Raw genomic sequence first — 15,247 nt, forward strand, 5'->3', positions numbered from 1 at the left:
GGAGGAAGAGGAACTGACAATCTTCCCACTTCCTGGAAATGTGGGACCACAATTTTTCTTTAAAGAGAAAAAAATCAAGCTTAAATATTTGATCAGAAGTTGGTCTGGAGTCCAGATAGCGGCCTGTTGAGCACCTGGTCATCATACTTTACCTGAGTGCACATCTGAGCAGTTCCTTGTGCTTGGCAGTTAATTTTCACGGGTAAGCTCCAGGTAATTCTCCAGATGCAAGTGGCAAACAGCAAGCCTCACACTTGTTTAGGACGCAGCCTTCACACACAACGTGATAAAGCATCAGGCCTGGTATGAACCGTGGGACACGTGAGAATTAGCCAGTGTTGTGACTGTCCTGTCTATTTGAAGCTTGTGTTTAAAATAAAACGGGGCCTGGGAGCTGCCCCGGGCAGAAGCACGGGTCTGCTCGCCCTTCCTGCCTGGAAAGTCAGCTCACCCAGGTGGGACGGAGGTGGGGCGATTCTGGAATCTGAGCGCATCCTGGAATCAGCTCTGAGCGTGCAGTGTAGATGAGCCTGGCCTGAGAGGGGACCGGCCCTGGCAAGTGGGCAGAGGGCCAAGCCAGGGTCCCCATCGTCACCAAGTGGCCTCCAACAGTCCTGTTTCCCTGTGGAACCGCCAGGGACTGGAGGCCCTGGCTCTGGGTCGTCCCCGGCGGTTCCGAGTCCCGGCCCCCTCCGCTAACCATGCAGCTCGTGGTGTCCTAGTGAAACGAGGGCGCGCTTGCGCCTCACGTGCCTTGGCGACACGCGGCGCCGCGCCCCGCTTCACCGGTTCCGGTTCCGTCCCGCCGCGTCCCGCCCGCCCGAGGCCAGCTGGGCCTGGTGGCCGGGCCACCCTCTGTATTTGTACTTGGATTCCTACATTTGTACTTCTAATACAAATAAAGGCACATGTTGTCAGAAATACGTGAGCCGGGAGTGGACATCCTTCCGGTTTGGGGGTGGCCAACCAGGAGGCTGGGTCACGGTCACGGGTCTGCGCGGGGCCCGCCCACCCCACGGTGTGACGCCCGCTGCCTTGCTCAGGCTCCCCCCGCCCGCCGGCCCCACTCGAGAGGCAGATTCTGCACGTGTGGGGGTGCAGGGACTTCTCTGGTTACAAGCGGCCGGAGTCCGAGGTAAGTGCCCCCCACTCCTGCTAACGCCCATGAACCCACCCCCGGAGGGCAGGAGACCCCGCTCCGGCCAAGCCCAGGGGCCTGCCTGGCGCCTCACCTGCAGCTCAGGTGTGGATTAGCGGTGGGGGCGGGGTTCCCGGCCCCTGTCCCTATACCATGAGGACTTGAGGGCCACACACCCCAGCGGTGGTTGGAACGGTGTCCCCCTGGAAAGCGGCTGCAGCCCGGCACTGTCAAGCCGGGGCTTTGCAAACAAACGGAACACCACAGCAGACCAGCGTCACAAGACGCCATCCTCCACTGGGGTCAATTTGAACTGAGCAATTGCCCTAAAAATGAGCCAATGCAGGTCGGAGAGCTCACCTGCTATGACGTCACTAGTTGGCCCCTCCCCTCCTGGTTGGGATCGCGCTCAGAAGGGGCGGGTGCTATGAGTCTTTTCTACCCCCACACCTGCTCCAAGGTCTATTGGAGGCCTCCACGGTGACGCTGGGCTTTCAGATGTCACCGGGACCTCTCAGAGGCCTCTGGTGGCATTTTCAACACATTTCTTCAGTGTCTGCTTGGACGCCAGTGACCTTTCCATGCTCATTAATCCCTTCCCCTCACTGGAACTGCCAAGTTCCCCTGGCCTGGGAGCAGAGTTTCAGGCCCCTTCAGAGATGAATGGTAGCAGCTGACGCTTATGGAGGACGGGTTAGAACTTCGTACACATAGACTCATTCCGTCCTTGCACCCTGACAAGGAGAGTCTGTTTTTGTCACCATTTTAATCCAAAGAATCTGACGCCTCAGTTGAAAGAACTTGCCCAGTGTCCTAGATGCAGAAAAGTGCAGGAGAAAGATTGAAACGCTGGAGATAGGACTTGGAGCATTTCTAAACTCCTCTGCTGGTGGCTGCAGTGTCTGCCAGTCAGTGTCAGCGGGCTTCGGAGAGAATTCTCATCTGGTAGCAATTCATTTTTTAATTAGTTTAAACACATTTTTGTTCAGAAAAGAACGTCTCTTTCAAAAGACCTCTAAAGAAAGTGCTAACACGGCTCCTTGGGGTCAGCTGTGTTGAGCAGGAGCCACAGAAATTGAGAACAGCTGCTCTCAACTAAGAACTGATGTATAGAATGTTCTCTCACTTGGTTGCTTCATTTGTAAATTAAGGACAGACTGTGCCTGGGGCCTGAATGTGCTGGGGGCAAAGATGGAATTCCAGGGAAAGGACAGACTTCACAAAGTCTCTAGAAGTGGGACGCTGAGCGTTGGCGTTGCATGTTCTACCCTCGTGCCCCACACCAAGCTAGCTTTTTCTTGTCTGAGCACCATTCAGTGTCCCGCCCTGAGGCACTGGCTGCTCCAGGGGTGCTCTTTTCATTGCTTCATTCCAAAGTCATGTCCAAGCACAGCCCAGAAGGGGCGCCATCAGGGTCTGTTCCCCAACATCTGTGTTGGCAGGACTCTGGGAGACAGGCCTGAAAATTTATTTTATTAGAGCCAGAAAACTGAGACTGGGCCAGCTGCATTACAGCAGCACCAGCCATTTGTTTTAAAGGTTAACAATGAGCTCTTGGAACCTGCATTCCCAATGGCCATCAGCCCAAGGAATTGGGATGCCGGCCCTTCCCTGGTAGAAAAAGCAAGGGGTGCTCAGAGGAACCCTGTCCACCTGGGAACAGGGAGGTGCGGATGAGGGAGCCCCAGCATGCCTGGAAGCTCCGTGGAAAAGCCACCATGGACCAGAGTCTGTTTGCAGTGGGAATCTCGCAGTCTTGGAGTCGCGAGCCCGGGTGGTGTGACAACCTTCGGAGCGGTGGATTCAATGACCATATGAGCCAGAGGAACAGAGCATTTTGAGGCAGGGCGGGGCTGATTGCTCGGAGACCTGTGGGAGTGACACCAAACAAAGCCACGAAAGCACTGCTCGCCCCAGGGCCAGAGCTCAGAACCTCACATTGCTATAACGGGGTTCCCAGGCCCTGTGCCGGCCAGGTTTAAGCCGAGTCACAGGTTGGGAACCCGGTCCCTTTGAAAGGGACCCTGCATCGTGACCACAGTAGTCAGGAATGCAAAAGTCCAGGATATGTTCTCCTTTCAGTAAGAGAAACGCTCACTGTTTTGTTTCTTTGGGGTACTTACTGCTGGGTTTTTTTTCTTTCTGTGGGACCCACGATGTCCCACAGTTTGCTTCCACATTTGTTGACCCACAAGCATGAAAATCAAATAGAGGCCGACTTAACCGCCCCAGTTTGCCAAAAAGTAAACCCCCAAAATAATATCACATCCCTGGGGGAATGTCCCGCTCTTTCCATCTAAAACTTTGGGGACACGCGTCTCTCCATGCTCATTTAACTTGCACACGTGTCTGGTGCAAAAGCCAGACAGACCTGACAGGAGAGTGACTTTGGCGGTTATTGTAAATAAGGAGAGGAGAGATTTATTGTAAATAAGGAGAGGAGAGATTATGACGTCGTCACAGAGGCTGGTCCAGGTGTGATATATTATCTGGAGCCAGTGAACAAAGCACCTGGCAAGTAGGGTGAAGCTGCTGACCCAGCAAATGCAGTGCTTTTAGTCCCGATTAACAGACAGTGAAAGATAGCTGGGCTTCACTTGCCAGGGCCAGTGATACGGTTTGTCTTATTCCAGAACTCACGCGCTTTGTCACATGTCCAGGCCAAAGGTACTTTAACATCTTGATCACAGACCTTTTATCTGGTCCATTTCCATGGGCTCAAAATCATGCAGACCCTTTGAGTGGCAGTAGTAAGCCCCACGTGCTGTAGTAAGAGCTCATTCCAGAGTCTGGCAAACTGGGGAAGCCCGGAATTGTGCCGCGTGAGTGACGGGGGCACAAGTGTCATGTTGGGTGAAATAAGACAGACCCACTAGACCACACGGTGTGCTTCCACTTATGGAAGGTCAGCCAGGCAAAGCTGTGCTGTTAGAAGTCCACGGCTGCCAGGGGCACGCAGGGGTGGGCTGTGTGTGTCTGACTATATGTGTATTACATGTCTGCACAAATGTTTATTTAAAAACATGAAGCAGCCAGGGTGAAACACGTTGTCATGTTTAGGATCTGAAAGAAAAGGTGAGGCATCTTATTCAGCGGCTCTGTCCTGTGGGTCGGACGAGGAGACAGTGGCCTGTCCTCGGCGTGTCCTATGTCCAGGGCCCCTCCCGCCCCACATCCAGTTCATCCCCCCGTGCTGTCTGCATCTTCAGCACCGGGCCGTACAGGCTGAAGGTAGGAAGTCCTCCCGACGACACAGGAAGGTGATTCCTTAGGGATGCTTCTCACCTGCGCTGTCCTTTGTGGAAGAGACTAAGGGAGGACCGGGCGATGCATTAGCGCCAGGACCCCCCACCCACACAGGCGATGAGCACGTGGATGGCATGTCCAGGTGTGAGCTGTTCCTGGGGCGCCTCCTGGAGGCCTAGGTTGGAGTTCCAGCTGCTGCCCGCCTCCCTCTTCGCGGGAAGCCTATTCCAGACCAGCAGGAGCAGGAGACAAATCCAAGCAGGCTGAGGGGCTGCGCACGAAGTGACAGGACAGGGTCTGCTCCTCTCTCGTGAGCTCAGGTTCTTCTCGGTTTTGCTCTTAGGCTGCCTGGGTCGGGGAGCCTTGGGGGGGGAGTAGCCCTCCCCTGCCCTGGACCCAGAATATCCCTCGTGTGGAGGCCGGGTACCAAGCTGTCAGATTGTCCTTCCTCACCCCGCTCTGAGTGAAGTTTGTCGTGAACGTCCTTGCTCTGCTTAACTGTAATAAGCGTGTGTGTCATTCGCAGCTGGCCAGCCCCCCACCCCGCGCCCCCTTCCACCCCGGGAAGGAGCAGGTCTTGCCCTGCAGCAGGAGCAGGAGAGGGGAGCATGTGACCTGTCCTCTGCAGAGCCACTGGGAGGGACCCCCTGGCCCCAGACTTCCTGGCTGTCTGCTCCTCTGAGTAAAGCACAGCTCCAGCCTGCACCGTGGGGGCAGGGGTCAGGGGGTGTCCAGTCCTCCGTGGGGACGCAAACCCCCAGTGCGGCCAACCAGGACCCCGCCGGTGCGGCCCGCACTCTGCTGGGTTTGGTAGCCGGAGCTCCCCGCTCGACAACGCAGGTAGATTGGTTCTGTAGTCAGTCTGTTTCGGGTGTGTTTATTTGAATGTCGCTGGATTGGAACAGGATGACCCACGTGTGTCCATTGTCACAAATGCTGCTGCAAGGCCGAACACAGACCCTCCTACGGCCTGTTCATCTCACGACTCCTTAGCAAAGTTCAGACTGTTTCTCTGACTGGCTAAGATGCGGACTGTCTGTCCCCTGGAACCAGCTAAGGACTGAGAAAAGCGTTCTGTTCAGATGACACTGACGTCCCCTTTGCAAAGCAGCCCTGACTACGCCACACGCTGGTCCGGTGGTGTTCTCACCATCTCAGTGAGCTGACCTCGTCACTTGCCCACCTTGTCTGTCACGGCCGCGGAAGCACCGTGTCGGGCAGCTGGCCAGGGCCCTCCTGCATCCCCGCTCCTCCAGCTTCTTCCCGAGTCCCCTGGCCTGCAGCCTGGGGTCTTCCTCCCTTAGCCCACGCTGCTGTGGCAGGAATGCCCCAGTCCCTGGGCCTCTGGGCCTGCCTTCCTGCCTGCCTTCTCCACATTTCTCCACTGCTGCTCCCTTGGCGTTTCTGCTCAGATGTTCCCTCCCCAACCAACCCGAAGCTGCACACCCACCGCCTTTCCTCCCAGAACTGCTCTCTGCCTGGTGTGTTTGATGTACTGTCTCCCACCGGAGCATAAACGCCATCAGGCGGGTGCTTACGACATTGTCTGGCATGAAGGATGGGTCAGTGGGTGCCCCTCACCCCCCGCCCCCCGCAGTGAGCAAGGGCCCCCAGCACACCTCAGTGTGACAGTGACACGGGCCCAGGACGCCTGCTGGGAGAAGTTTGATTATTTAAGGAAGAGCAGAAACATCACGTTTGTAGTTACCTCCGGGGGAGGGGCAGGGGCGGGTACTGGGAAAGAAACACAGCCGGCTTGGTTCTTAATTAGTGTCTTTTTCAAGTGAGCTGGGCGTATTTACAAGCTTCATTATAGTAATCAAAGAGTAAATTGGAGAAGAGAAAGTGTTAATGCTACATAGGACAACTCTTTGATAGTATCAGAAATGGAGTGGTATTTGGAAGAAAGTGATTTTTTTTTTTTAAGATGGGATTGAACAGAAATTCCAGGACGTTAGAGACATGTATTTACTAACTGTCCGTCTCCAGCAGCTGGAAAAGTTGCCCAGAACATAGGAACATTATCTTTACATGAATGAATGAATGAATGAAGTAGATAGACGGGTGAATGAACGCATATGCGTGGGGTGGTGTGGGGGGTGATACAAAGGAAAGCCCTTCCTGGAAAGAATGGAGCGTGTGACACAGTGAGACTACACGACACCCGTGGAGGGACTGGCTGTTAATTCATAAGAGGTGGGACGTTTGGGTCCCGCTGGGGATGAATGTGTGAAGTGACTGCCGGCAGCGCTGCTGTGTCTCGGTGAAGTAACACTGGGGGAGGAGAGGCATGCAGCCGGCCCAGCGAGGACGGCAGTACACTCCTCGGCCAGCAGCCGCGCCCCTCTGCCCCCAGCCGTCCCATCTGCAGCCCACTCGGCACCCACAAGCTGACAAGCGTGGGCAACGTGGGTGGATTCCATGCCCATCACTGTGGCTGGACACGGCCTTGGGGACCATTGGCGCTGGCAGAAGGGGCGACTGATCAGTCTTTCTTTTCCTGACCCCTGGTAGGGACTGGTGGGCTGGCTGAGGCCCCCTGCACGTAGTTTTAGGGGTATTGTCACCCCTAAAACTGTGTCGTTGTCACCCCTAAAACTGTGTCGTTGTCACTAACCCCAGGTACCCCTTTGTAGCTTCTTAATACTGTGTCCATATTTTGCAAAAAGCCACTTTCTCAAACTTGTCTCGTATTTTGCAGTTTGACTGGCTCTGCTGTTCCCTGCCTGATCCATGACCTGAGTGGCCCCAGGAAATAACCCCCCAAAATAAGACTTGAGATTGTTTCCCTCACATCCTCCCAGGGGAGGATGGGACATGGCAGCCTCACGACCACCAACGTGTATGAGGACACCTGGCTTCCCCTGACAGCCCCAGAGACCATAAACTGGGACAGGGTGGGCGTTGAAAGCTGTGGCGACGTGTCCAGCTGGGAACACGGCAGGTGGTCAGAGCTCGGAAAGAGTCAGGCCAGCGGATGTGACCCTGACGACCGGTAAGGGTGCTGCTGGGGAGAGCGCAGGACCCCAAGGGTGGGGTGTGGACGTGTCACCAGACTTGACTGAGAACTGGGACCTCAAGTCCCTCCTGGACCCCCTGCATCCCAGCCTCTTGGGGCTACTCCTGGGCCACTTGGCCCCCAAGCTGACAGGGATTTGCCTCAAGACATCCCCAGGACCCCTCGTTTTCTCCATGGACCTAACGAGATGCCACTGTGTCCTGGACTGAAGTAGAAAGTCTACTGCAAGATAAACTATCCTGTCTAGTGACAGGCCCAGGACTCCACCACTCCATTTGGGGACCACAGAAGGGCCTGGAATTCTCAGATGTCACATCCTGGAGGATGGAACAGAAGGCTTGCACAGGCCAAGTTCTCGGTCACTGCGCCCACCTGGGATCTGAGGTCTTGTGTTGGCTGAAGCTTGCGGAAGAGGAGTGAAGTCTGTCTGGTGACGTCAGGGCGTCTCCCACTCACACTAAGAAAGACGACATCCTGACGGAGACTAGACATGACAATCTGTACCACCCAAACACAGATTCTAAACAGAAACAGTGCGGCACCCTGAAGGTGCCAAGGATAGAACAGGGACTAGGAAGGTCTCCTGCTTCCAGTCCCTGGTGCATCCTAAACTACCTGAAACCAGGGACTTCATGAGCAGAGTCCCCACAAATGTCTTCATCGCAAGGTACCGTGCACATAGGCTGAACACAGAGCCGCATGTGGGCCCGGCCTGGCTCTGACGAGGCAACGGCCCCCCTCTTGGTGTCACGGCCCTGCCTCACCTGCTACACTCCACAAAGGACAGCATCCCAGTGTTGCCCAGCGTCCTGTGGGGCCCAGATCTCAGCCGACCACACTGTCATGTAATTGATGGAAGAGCACACATCACCAAATGATTCAAGGCTGTTAACTATTTATTTAAAAAGCATTATGACCTCTGCAAGTGGAATTTCAAGACTTTTAACTGATGACGTCAAAACTCCAGGGGAAAGCATGAATAAAATGCCATTTTATATAATGTAAAATCATGAAAAACTAAGAGACTAACAAATTCTAAGAATGTGAGGCAAGGGATAGTGTATTTTTAATGCATGAAACACACTGTAAGCCTTTCCCAAGAAAGACACATATTCAGAGGGTGTATAACTTCAACATGAAAAGTAGGTACATGTGAGCCGGCCCAGTGGCTCAGGCGGTTGGAGCGCTGTGCTCCTAATGCTGAGGCCGCCGGTTCGATTCCCACGTGGGCCAGTGGGCTGCGCCCTCTACAGCTAAGATTGTGAACAACAGCTCTCCCTGGAGCCGGGCTGCCGTGAGCAGCCGGAGGTTGGCGTGGGCTGCCCATGCGTGGCCAGTGGCTGGCGGGTGAGAGCTGCCGTGAGCTGCTGTGAGCAGCTGACCAACGACTGGCGACCGACTACCTCAGCTGGTGGGAAACGCAAGGCTCCTGATACCAGCACGGGCCAGGGAGCTGTTTGTCCTACACAACTAGACTGAGAAACAACGGCTTGAACCCGGAGTGGGGGCGGGGGGTACATGTAAAACTGTAGACAGCCTCAGGAGACGTGACAATTAAACATTGTGTCTTACAGAGCGAAGCAATGTTTTGATGTAAACATTTGCTGTGGGGGGACACTGGGTAAATTGTCTCATGTTTGCCATGATTTGCCAGCACTAAGGTGACTAAGAATGTGGGTGCCAATGGCCTACTCTCCAGGGGACCCCTGACCTAACCAGTTTTCTTCTCCCAAGAGCCGTCGGGGGCCTTTTGGCGTGCTTCGGAAGGGGCTGCAGACGCGTGTCCTTAGCTCCATCCCATGACGACGTGCACCACAAGGAGGTAACACATGCCCACCGTGCAGGAGACGACCGTCATCGGGAAGCCCAGCCTGCACGGGACAGAGGCGGGCGGCGTCACCGCCTGGCGAGCACGCAGGCGGCAGCGACCCCCCACTGCCCCTCCCGCTCCCCCAGCAGAGAGACTGACTGACGGGCCGGGTGAAAACGGGAAGGGACGAAAAGGCACAAATTGGCACTTACGTAGTCACGGGGATGTCAGTCCAGCACAGGAAGCAGAAATATTTTAATTACTACGTGTGGTGCCAGGTAGGCACCAGACTAATGGGCGTTATTTTGTGACGTATATAAATGTCTAATCACTATGTTTTGTACACCTGGAAATGATTTTAAAGACTTGAAAACCTCATTTACAGTGCTACCTCGGTTTTCGAATGTAACCCCCGCGTTCTGAACCGCTGGAAACAGCCGACAGCTCGGCCTCAGGGTCGTGCACCCAGTGGAAGCCGCGTGACGTTCGACTTCCGAGGCGTGTTCGAAAACCGAAGCATTTACTTCCGGGTTTATGACGTTCATAAACCAAAATATTCGTCAACGGAGACGTTCGAAAACCGAGGTACCGCTGCATTTTATTTCGTAAGTACCTGAAGAACTCCATGAAGGAGAAGCCGTAGCCGTGCTGCTCCGCGACCCCCGCACAGACAACGTTGGCCGAGGCCCCGATTAGCGTCCCGTTGCCTGCAATCAGAACCCACAAACAGGTCAGGTCTTCGCTCAGGAGCCGCAGGCGTCTCCTCTCTTCTGTACACAGGCTTTTGCTTTGCTGAGTACTTTACAGGCACGCTCGAAGTGATTACTTTGCAAATAGCTGAGAAAAAGAGAAACACTAGCAACCAGAAAGTCCATTCACAGCTTGTGAACACTGCAGTTGGTTCACGGAATGGACTGTGGCTGTTCCAGGCGAGGAAAGGAGAAAGCACTCAGGGACCAGGCACGTCCCTGGGGCTGTGGCACAGACCCTCTAGAGGACAGCGAGGCCACAGCCACATAATGGGAGGAATAGCGTCTCAGGACGAGGCCAGAGCTGCCAGGAAGCCTTTGTGCAAACAGCCAGTATGATCAAATGCCTGTGGGACGAGCCTTTTGGACAGCACACATGACCTGCGGACACACGCGTGGGTGGAGCCCAAGGCCGGCCCCAGGCGCAGTGACTGGCTCAGGGAAGGGTGACTGCTGGGTAAAGGTGGCCCGGTTGCAGGAGGCAGTGTCCAGGGAGGGGCACAACCCTGCTCAGCCAGTTTCGCTCAGTTCTGACAGTTGAGCACAAAGCACTGAGGCCCAGCACCTGTAACGAACCTGAGCTGCCTTCAGCAGGTCGCCAGCTTGGGACTGGACAGTGCAAGTAACAGCGGAGCAGACGGAGGACAGGGTGCTGGAGGCATGAGCCCGTAGCACCACGTTTCCCAGAACCCAGAACCCTCCAGAGCACAGCAAGCAGAGGGGTGCAGAGTAAGAACTGCCTGAGCAATGATGCCTGCCAGGTTTGTCCACTAGGGGTGGCCCAGGCGCCCACCTGTCCCCAGGTTTGTCCACTAGGGGTGGCCCAGGCGCCCACCTGTCCCCAGGTTTGTCCACTAGGGGAGGCCCAGGCGCCCACCTGTCCCCAGGTTTGTCCACTAGGGGAGGCCCAGGCGCCCACCTGTCCCCAGGTTTGTCCACTAGGGGAGGCCCAGGCGCCCACCTGTCCCCAGGTTTGTCCACTAGGGGAGGCCCAGGCGCCCACCTGTCCCCAGGTTTGTCCACCAGGGGAGGCCCAGGCGCCCACCTGTCCCCAGGTTTGTCCACCAGGGGAGGCCCAGGCGCCCACCTGTCCCCAGGTTTGTCCACCAGGGGAGGCCCAGGCGCCCACCTGTCCCCAGGTTTGTCCACCAGGGGTGGCCCAGGCGCCCACCTGTCCCCAGGTTTGTCCACCAGGGGAGGCCCAGGCGCCCACCTGTCCCCAGGTTTGTCCACTAGGGGAGGCCCAGGCGCCCACCTGTCCCCAGGTTTGTCCACTAGGGGAGGCCCAGGCGCCCACCTGTCCCCAGGTTTGTCCACTAGGGGAGGCCCAGGCGCCCACCTGTCCCCAGGTTGTCCACTAGGGGAGGCCCAGGCGCCCACCTGTCCCAGGTTTGTCCACTAGGGGAGGCCCATGCGCCCACCTGTCCCCAGGTTTGTCCACTAGGGGAGGCCCAGGCGCCCACCTGTCCCCAGGTTTGTCCACTAGGGGAGGCCCAGGCGCCCACCTGTCCCCAGGTTTGTCCACTAGGGGAGGCCCAGGCGCCCACCTGTCCCCAGGTTTGTCCACTAGGGGAGGCCCAGGCGCCCACCTGTCCCGAGGTTTGTCCACTAGGGGAGGCCCAGGTGCCCACCTGTTCCCTGGAGAAGCTCTCGCCGATGAGGTCTCGGTGCAAATGGCTCTCAGCTCAACACGGCCCCCTGCACTCAGCCCTCACACTGTCCCTGAAACACGTTTATTCCCAACCTCATGTCTGCCCTTCCTCCGTATGAGACTCAGATTGGGGATTTTTGAGTGAAAACCTCTGAGACACCTGCCACCTCGTCCACTGCTGTGCTTGCTCTAAGGACGAAATATGTTCAACGCGTCGACAATAGAAGCCTTTGGATCTGAACAACTCAATAAAGACCCCCAGCGTCTCCCCGTAGTCGCACAACCCACCGAGCCCCAGCCCAGTGCAGGCCCTGTCTCCCCCAAAGTCACTCCTCTGCTTTGGTCACTTCTTATGTCCCTATTTGTGACAGTCCCGTTTCTCAGTGCCCTGCAGGGTATCTGGCCCACCCAGGGTATTGGGGAGGAGGAGGAGAGGTGGGAGGTGGGCGGGGGGGCAGGCCCTCTGGTGAGTGCGGCACTGAGGGCTGACACCTGGGGTGCCATGTGCAGGACAGCTTTCAGAGGTGACTGGGAGGCAGGGAGCCTGGCTGGGCACAGTCGGGTGTAGGTGACGCTGCTGATTCCAGACGGTGGTATGATGCCCCTCCAACAACGCAAAGAACTCTACACCTTCGTCCTCACAAACTGCGGTCATATCATGTCCCATGTGGCAAGGAGGACTTTGTAGGCACGATTCAGGTGATGGAGCCTGAGACCATCATAGAGGCGATCCTGCTTCGGGCCTGGCAGGAGAAGGCGGGTTCTCTGGGGAAACAGGCAGCAGGACAAGAGGAAGACCGAACCTGAGAGGGATGGACTCCATAAAAGAGGCCACTGGCTGAGACTCCAGGAGCAGAGCAGGGCTGTGAGGACAGGACACTGGGGGTGTCACTCATCCACAGGGTCACCAGGAGCTGGAGCCGAATCAACGGCACATCACACCCACCCTGAGACGGGGACCACCTGGTCATCTAGCTGGGCCCCTTAAAAGCAAAGTGTTCTCCGAAGGAGGGCTCCAGGGGACGCTGGAGGGAAGAGGGCGTCCTGAGCAGCGCACAAGTTCCATGGCAATGCCGGTGCCAAACAGCTCTTCTGGGCGCTGGGGTGCCTGTCCCACCACCCTGCCAGCAGCCCAGCTCTTGCTCTGGGCAAGAAGATCTGCCAACAGGATTTCACTTTCGTGCCAAGCCACCCTGCCGAGCAACTGCTGCCACGAGACAAGAAGCTCAGGCAGAGGAGGGCTGGCAAGCATTGGTCGCATGTCTCATCAAGTCTGAGGCAGATTTTCCGGGCTCTCCTGGCCCCTCCCTCCTGTCACAGATGGCTTCATGGCCACATGAAGGCAGGAAGCATAGAGGACAAAGGGTATGTCAAAAAGCCCCCAAAGAAGTTTCCATCATGTCTTACTGGTCAGCAAAGTGAGACCAACAGAGCTGACGAGCGAGCAACCCACGCAGATTGGGTAGTGAGGCAGGTAGCAGGTCCTGCAGGAACACAGCGGAAGCGAGTGTTGGCTGGCACCGTGGGCAGGTGCTGGGTCTGGCTGGGCTCAGACCTCCATCAGTCTCGGACCGGCTGAACTACACACCCTTGAGCAAACCACTGATCACTTCTATGACACTGATGAACACGGTTTCGGTTGTAAGGAGAGGAAGATGCAAAACGAGACGGTGTCAGCCACGGGGTGTTTATTTCCTGTGAGAGGTGGTCAGAGGTGGGGCGGGTCCCGCAGTGTTTGCTGTGAGCTCAGCAGTGTCATCCAGGACCATTGTCCCCACTGCGAGCTCTGCCACCATCAACGTCACTTGGAGTTGGAAGCGGCTCCCGGCGTTTCATCACCACACAATGGGGGACAGTATCTAGCAGGACCTCTCTCCCCTAAGGTTTGTTCTCGGCACCAGGCAGATCATCAGCACAAGCCCCGCCCCCAGAGCACACCCCATCATGTCTCCTTGACCTTGACTTCAAATGGCTTTGGCCTGCCCACTCCTATGTCGGTCACTGGCAAGGGCAGGAGCCCGTCAGCTGGGAAGAGATGTCAGCTGTCTCCACGTTAAATGACAATAGTCGCCACCCTCCCTGGGCGTTTCTCAGGATGTTTGTGGGGTTCACATAAGAGGAAGAATGTGAGAGCAGCATTCAGATGTCAATGGTTTAAATGGATTAATAAGACGCAAGCAGCCTCCTCGTACCCCAATGGCATGAGTCCCTGTGGTGGGGACAAAGAGGCCCTCGGTCCTAGGCTCACACCACCTTTCCAGTTTCCATGCAGAGGAGCAAAGGGGGTGGGTGTGCCCATGGGTAGCTGTGGCCTGTGTGGCCTGCCTGGGTAATCTCATGTGGAGACACGACTCATGCATCTAGAAGCAGAACAAAAACATTTTCCCAAACTCTTCTCTGCCTTGTGAAGGCCATTTTATAAGTGTATAAAGACGCTCCTATCTGACGTCCTGTGTCAGCCAGTCCAAGTTGGATCAAATATGCCATGATTCCAGACCAGCGATCATGTCCCGTTCAACAGAAAACATAAAAATAATTCTACACATTGGCGTTCCCTTTGGCAAATGGATGCACCACCGGCCACACATGAATCTGACCAAAGGGAAACAGGTTTTCACACGCTGCCTGGGTTGCCCACAGTCTCCAGATGACTCTGGCAAGCACACCGTGCATGCTCGGACCGGAAGTGGTCTTCTCTTGTTCTCTGTGTGAGGCTGCATAGACGTCCGTGTTAACGTCGCTCCTTGACATGCCAACTTCTAGTCCAGCTCACACCGTCCTCCCTGGAGCTTGGTCCAACCTTCCTCAGTCTTCTCCTGGTGCCTCTTGAGCGCTCCATGAGGAAGGCTATAGAGAACTGCTGATAGCATCGTCGCAGCTTTGGTGACTCTCCCACCCAAGAGAGCCAGGTCACAGAGAGGGTCCAAGATGGCAGATTAGGTGAACACTGTGCCTGCGGCCTCCCAGAATCACACCAAAATTACACATAAATTATAGAAGAATCAACCTCAGGAATCATCTGACCACTAGTTGAACAGAACCCCTATAACTAAGGATACAAAGAAGAGGCCACATCTGGACAGCCTCAAAATAGAAAAAAAAGAAAAGAATACAAGGTGGGTTACAGCAGCTGCGTGAACAAACCCACCCTGAGGTCACTCTCCAAGTGTCTCTCAGGCCTGCTCCCGTCACTGACATTAAATGTGGCTGTGAGCGCAGTGCCTGCCACTGCTGGGGCTGGTTCCAGGGGAACACGTCTGTACACTTAAAGAATCTGAGGGGGGCCGGCCCCGGCCCAGTGGCTCAAGCGGTTGGAGCTCCATGCTCCTAACTCCGAAGACTGCCAGTTCGATTCCCACATGGGCCAGTGGGCTCTCAACCACAAGGTTGCTGGTTCAACTCCTCAAGTCCCGCAAGGGATGGTGGGCAGCGCCCCCTGCAACTAAGCTTGAACACGGCACCCTGATCTGAGCTGCCTCCCGGATGGCTCAGTTGGTTGGAGCGTGGGCTCTTAACCACAAGGTTGCCGGTTCAACTCCCGCAAGGAATGGTCGGCTGTGTCCCCTGCAACTAGATATGGCAACTGGACCTGGAGCTGAGCTGCGCCCTCCACAACTAAGACTGAAAGGACAAC

At 56.0% G+C, this 15,247-nt stretch overlaps 1 protein-coding gene across 2 annotated transcripts in view; it reads right to left on the bottom strand.

The window, feature by feature from the left end:
• Positions 1–8,292: 8,292 nt before the first annotated feature.
• Positions 8,293–15,247, bottom strand: part of OCA2 (OCA2 melanosomal transmembrane protein) — an 84,709-nt gene continuing 77,754 nt past the window's right edge. For both annotated transcript variants that reach the window (XM_033099960.1, XM_033099961.1), the window contains exons 23-24: positions 9,827–9,920; positions 8,293–9,274 (exon numbers count right to left, since the gene is read on the bottom strand). In XM_033099960.1, the coding sequence (XP_032955851.1) occupies positions 9,190–9,274; positions 9,827–9,920 (179 nt within the window). In that variant the 3' untranslated portion in view covers positions 8,293–9,189. The remainder of the gene's footprint in view (positions 9,275–9,826; positions 9,921–15,247) is intronic.

Source organism: Rhinolophus ferrumequinum, chromosome 28 (assembly GCF_004115265.2).
Source record: "Rhinolophus ferrumequinum isolate MPI-CBG mRhiFer1 chromosome 28, mRhiFer1_v1.p, whole genome shotgun sequence".
In the NCBI taxonomy this organism is placed as follows: domain Eukaryota; kingdom Metazoa; phylum Chordata; class Mammalia; order Chiroptera; family Rhinolophidae; genus Rhinolophus; species Rhinolophus ferrumequinum.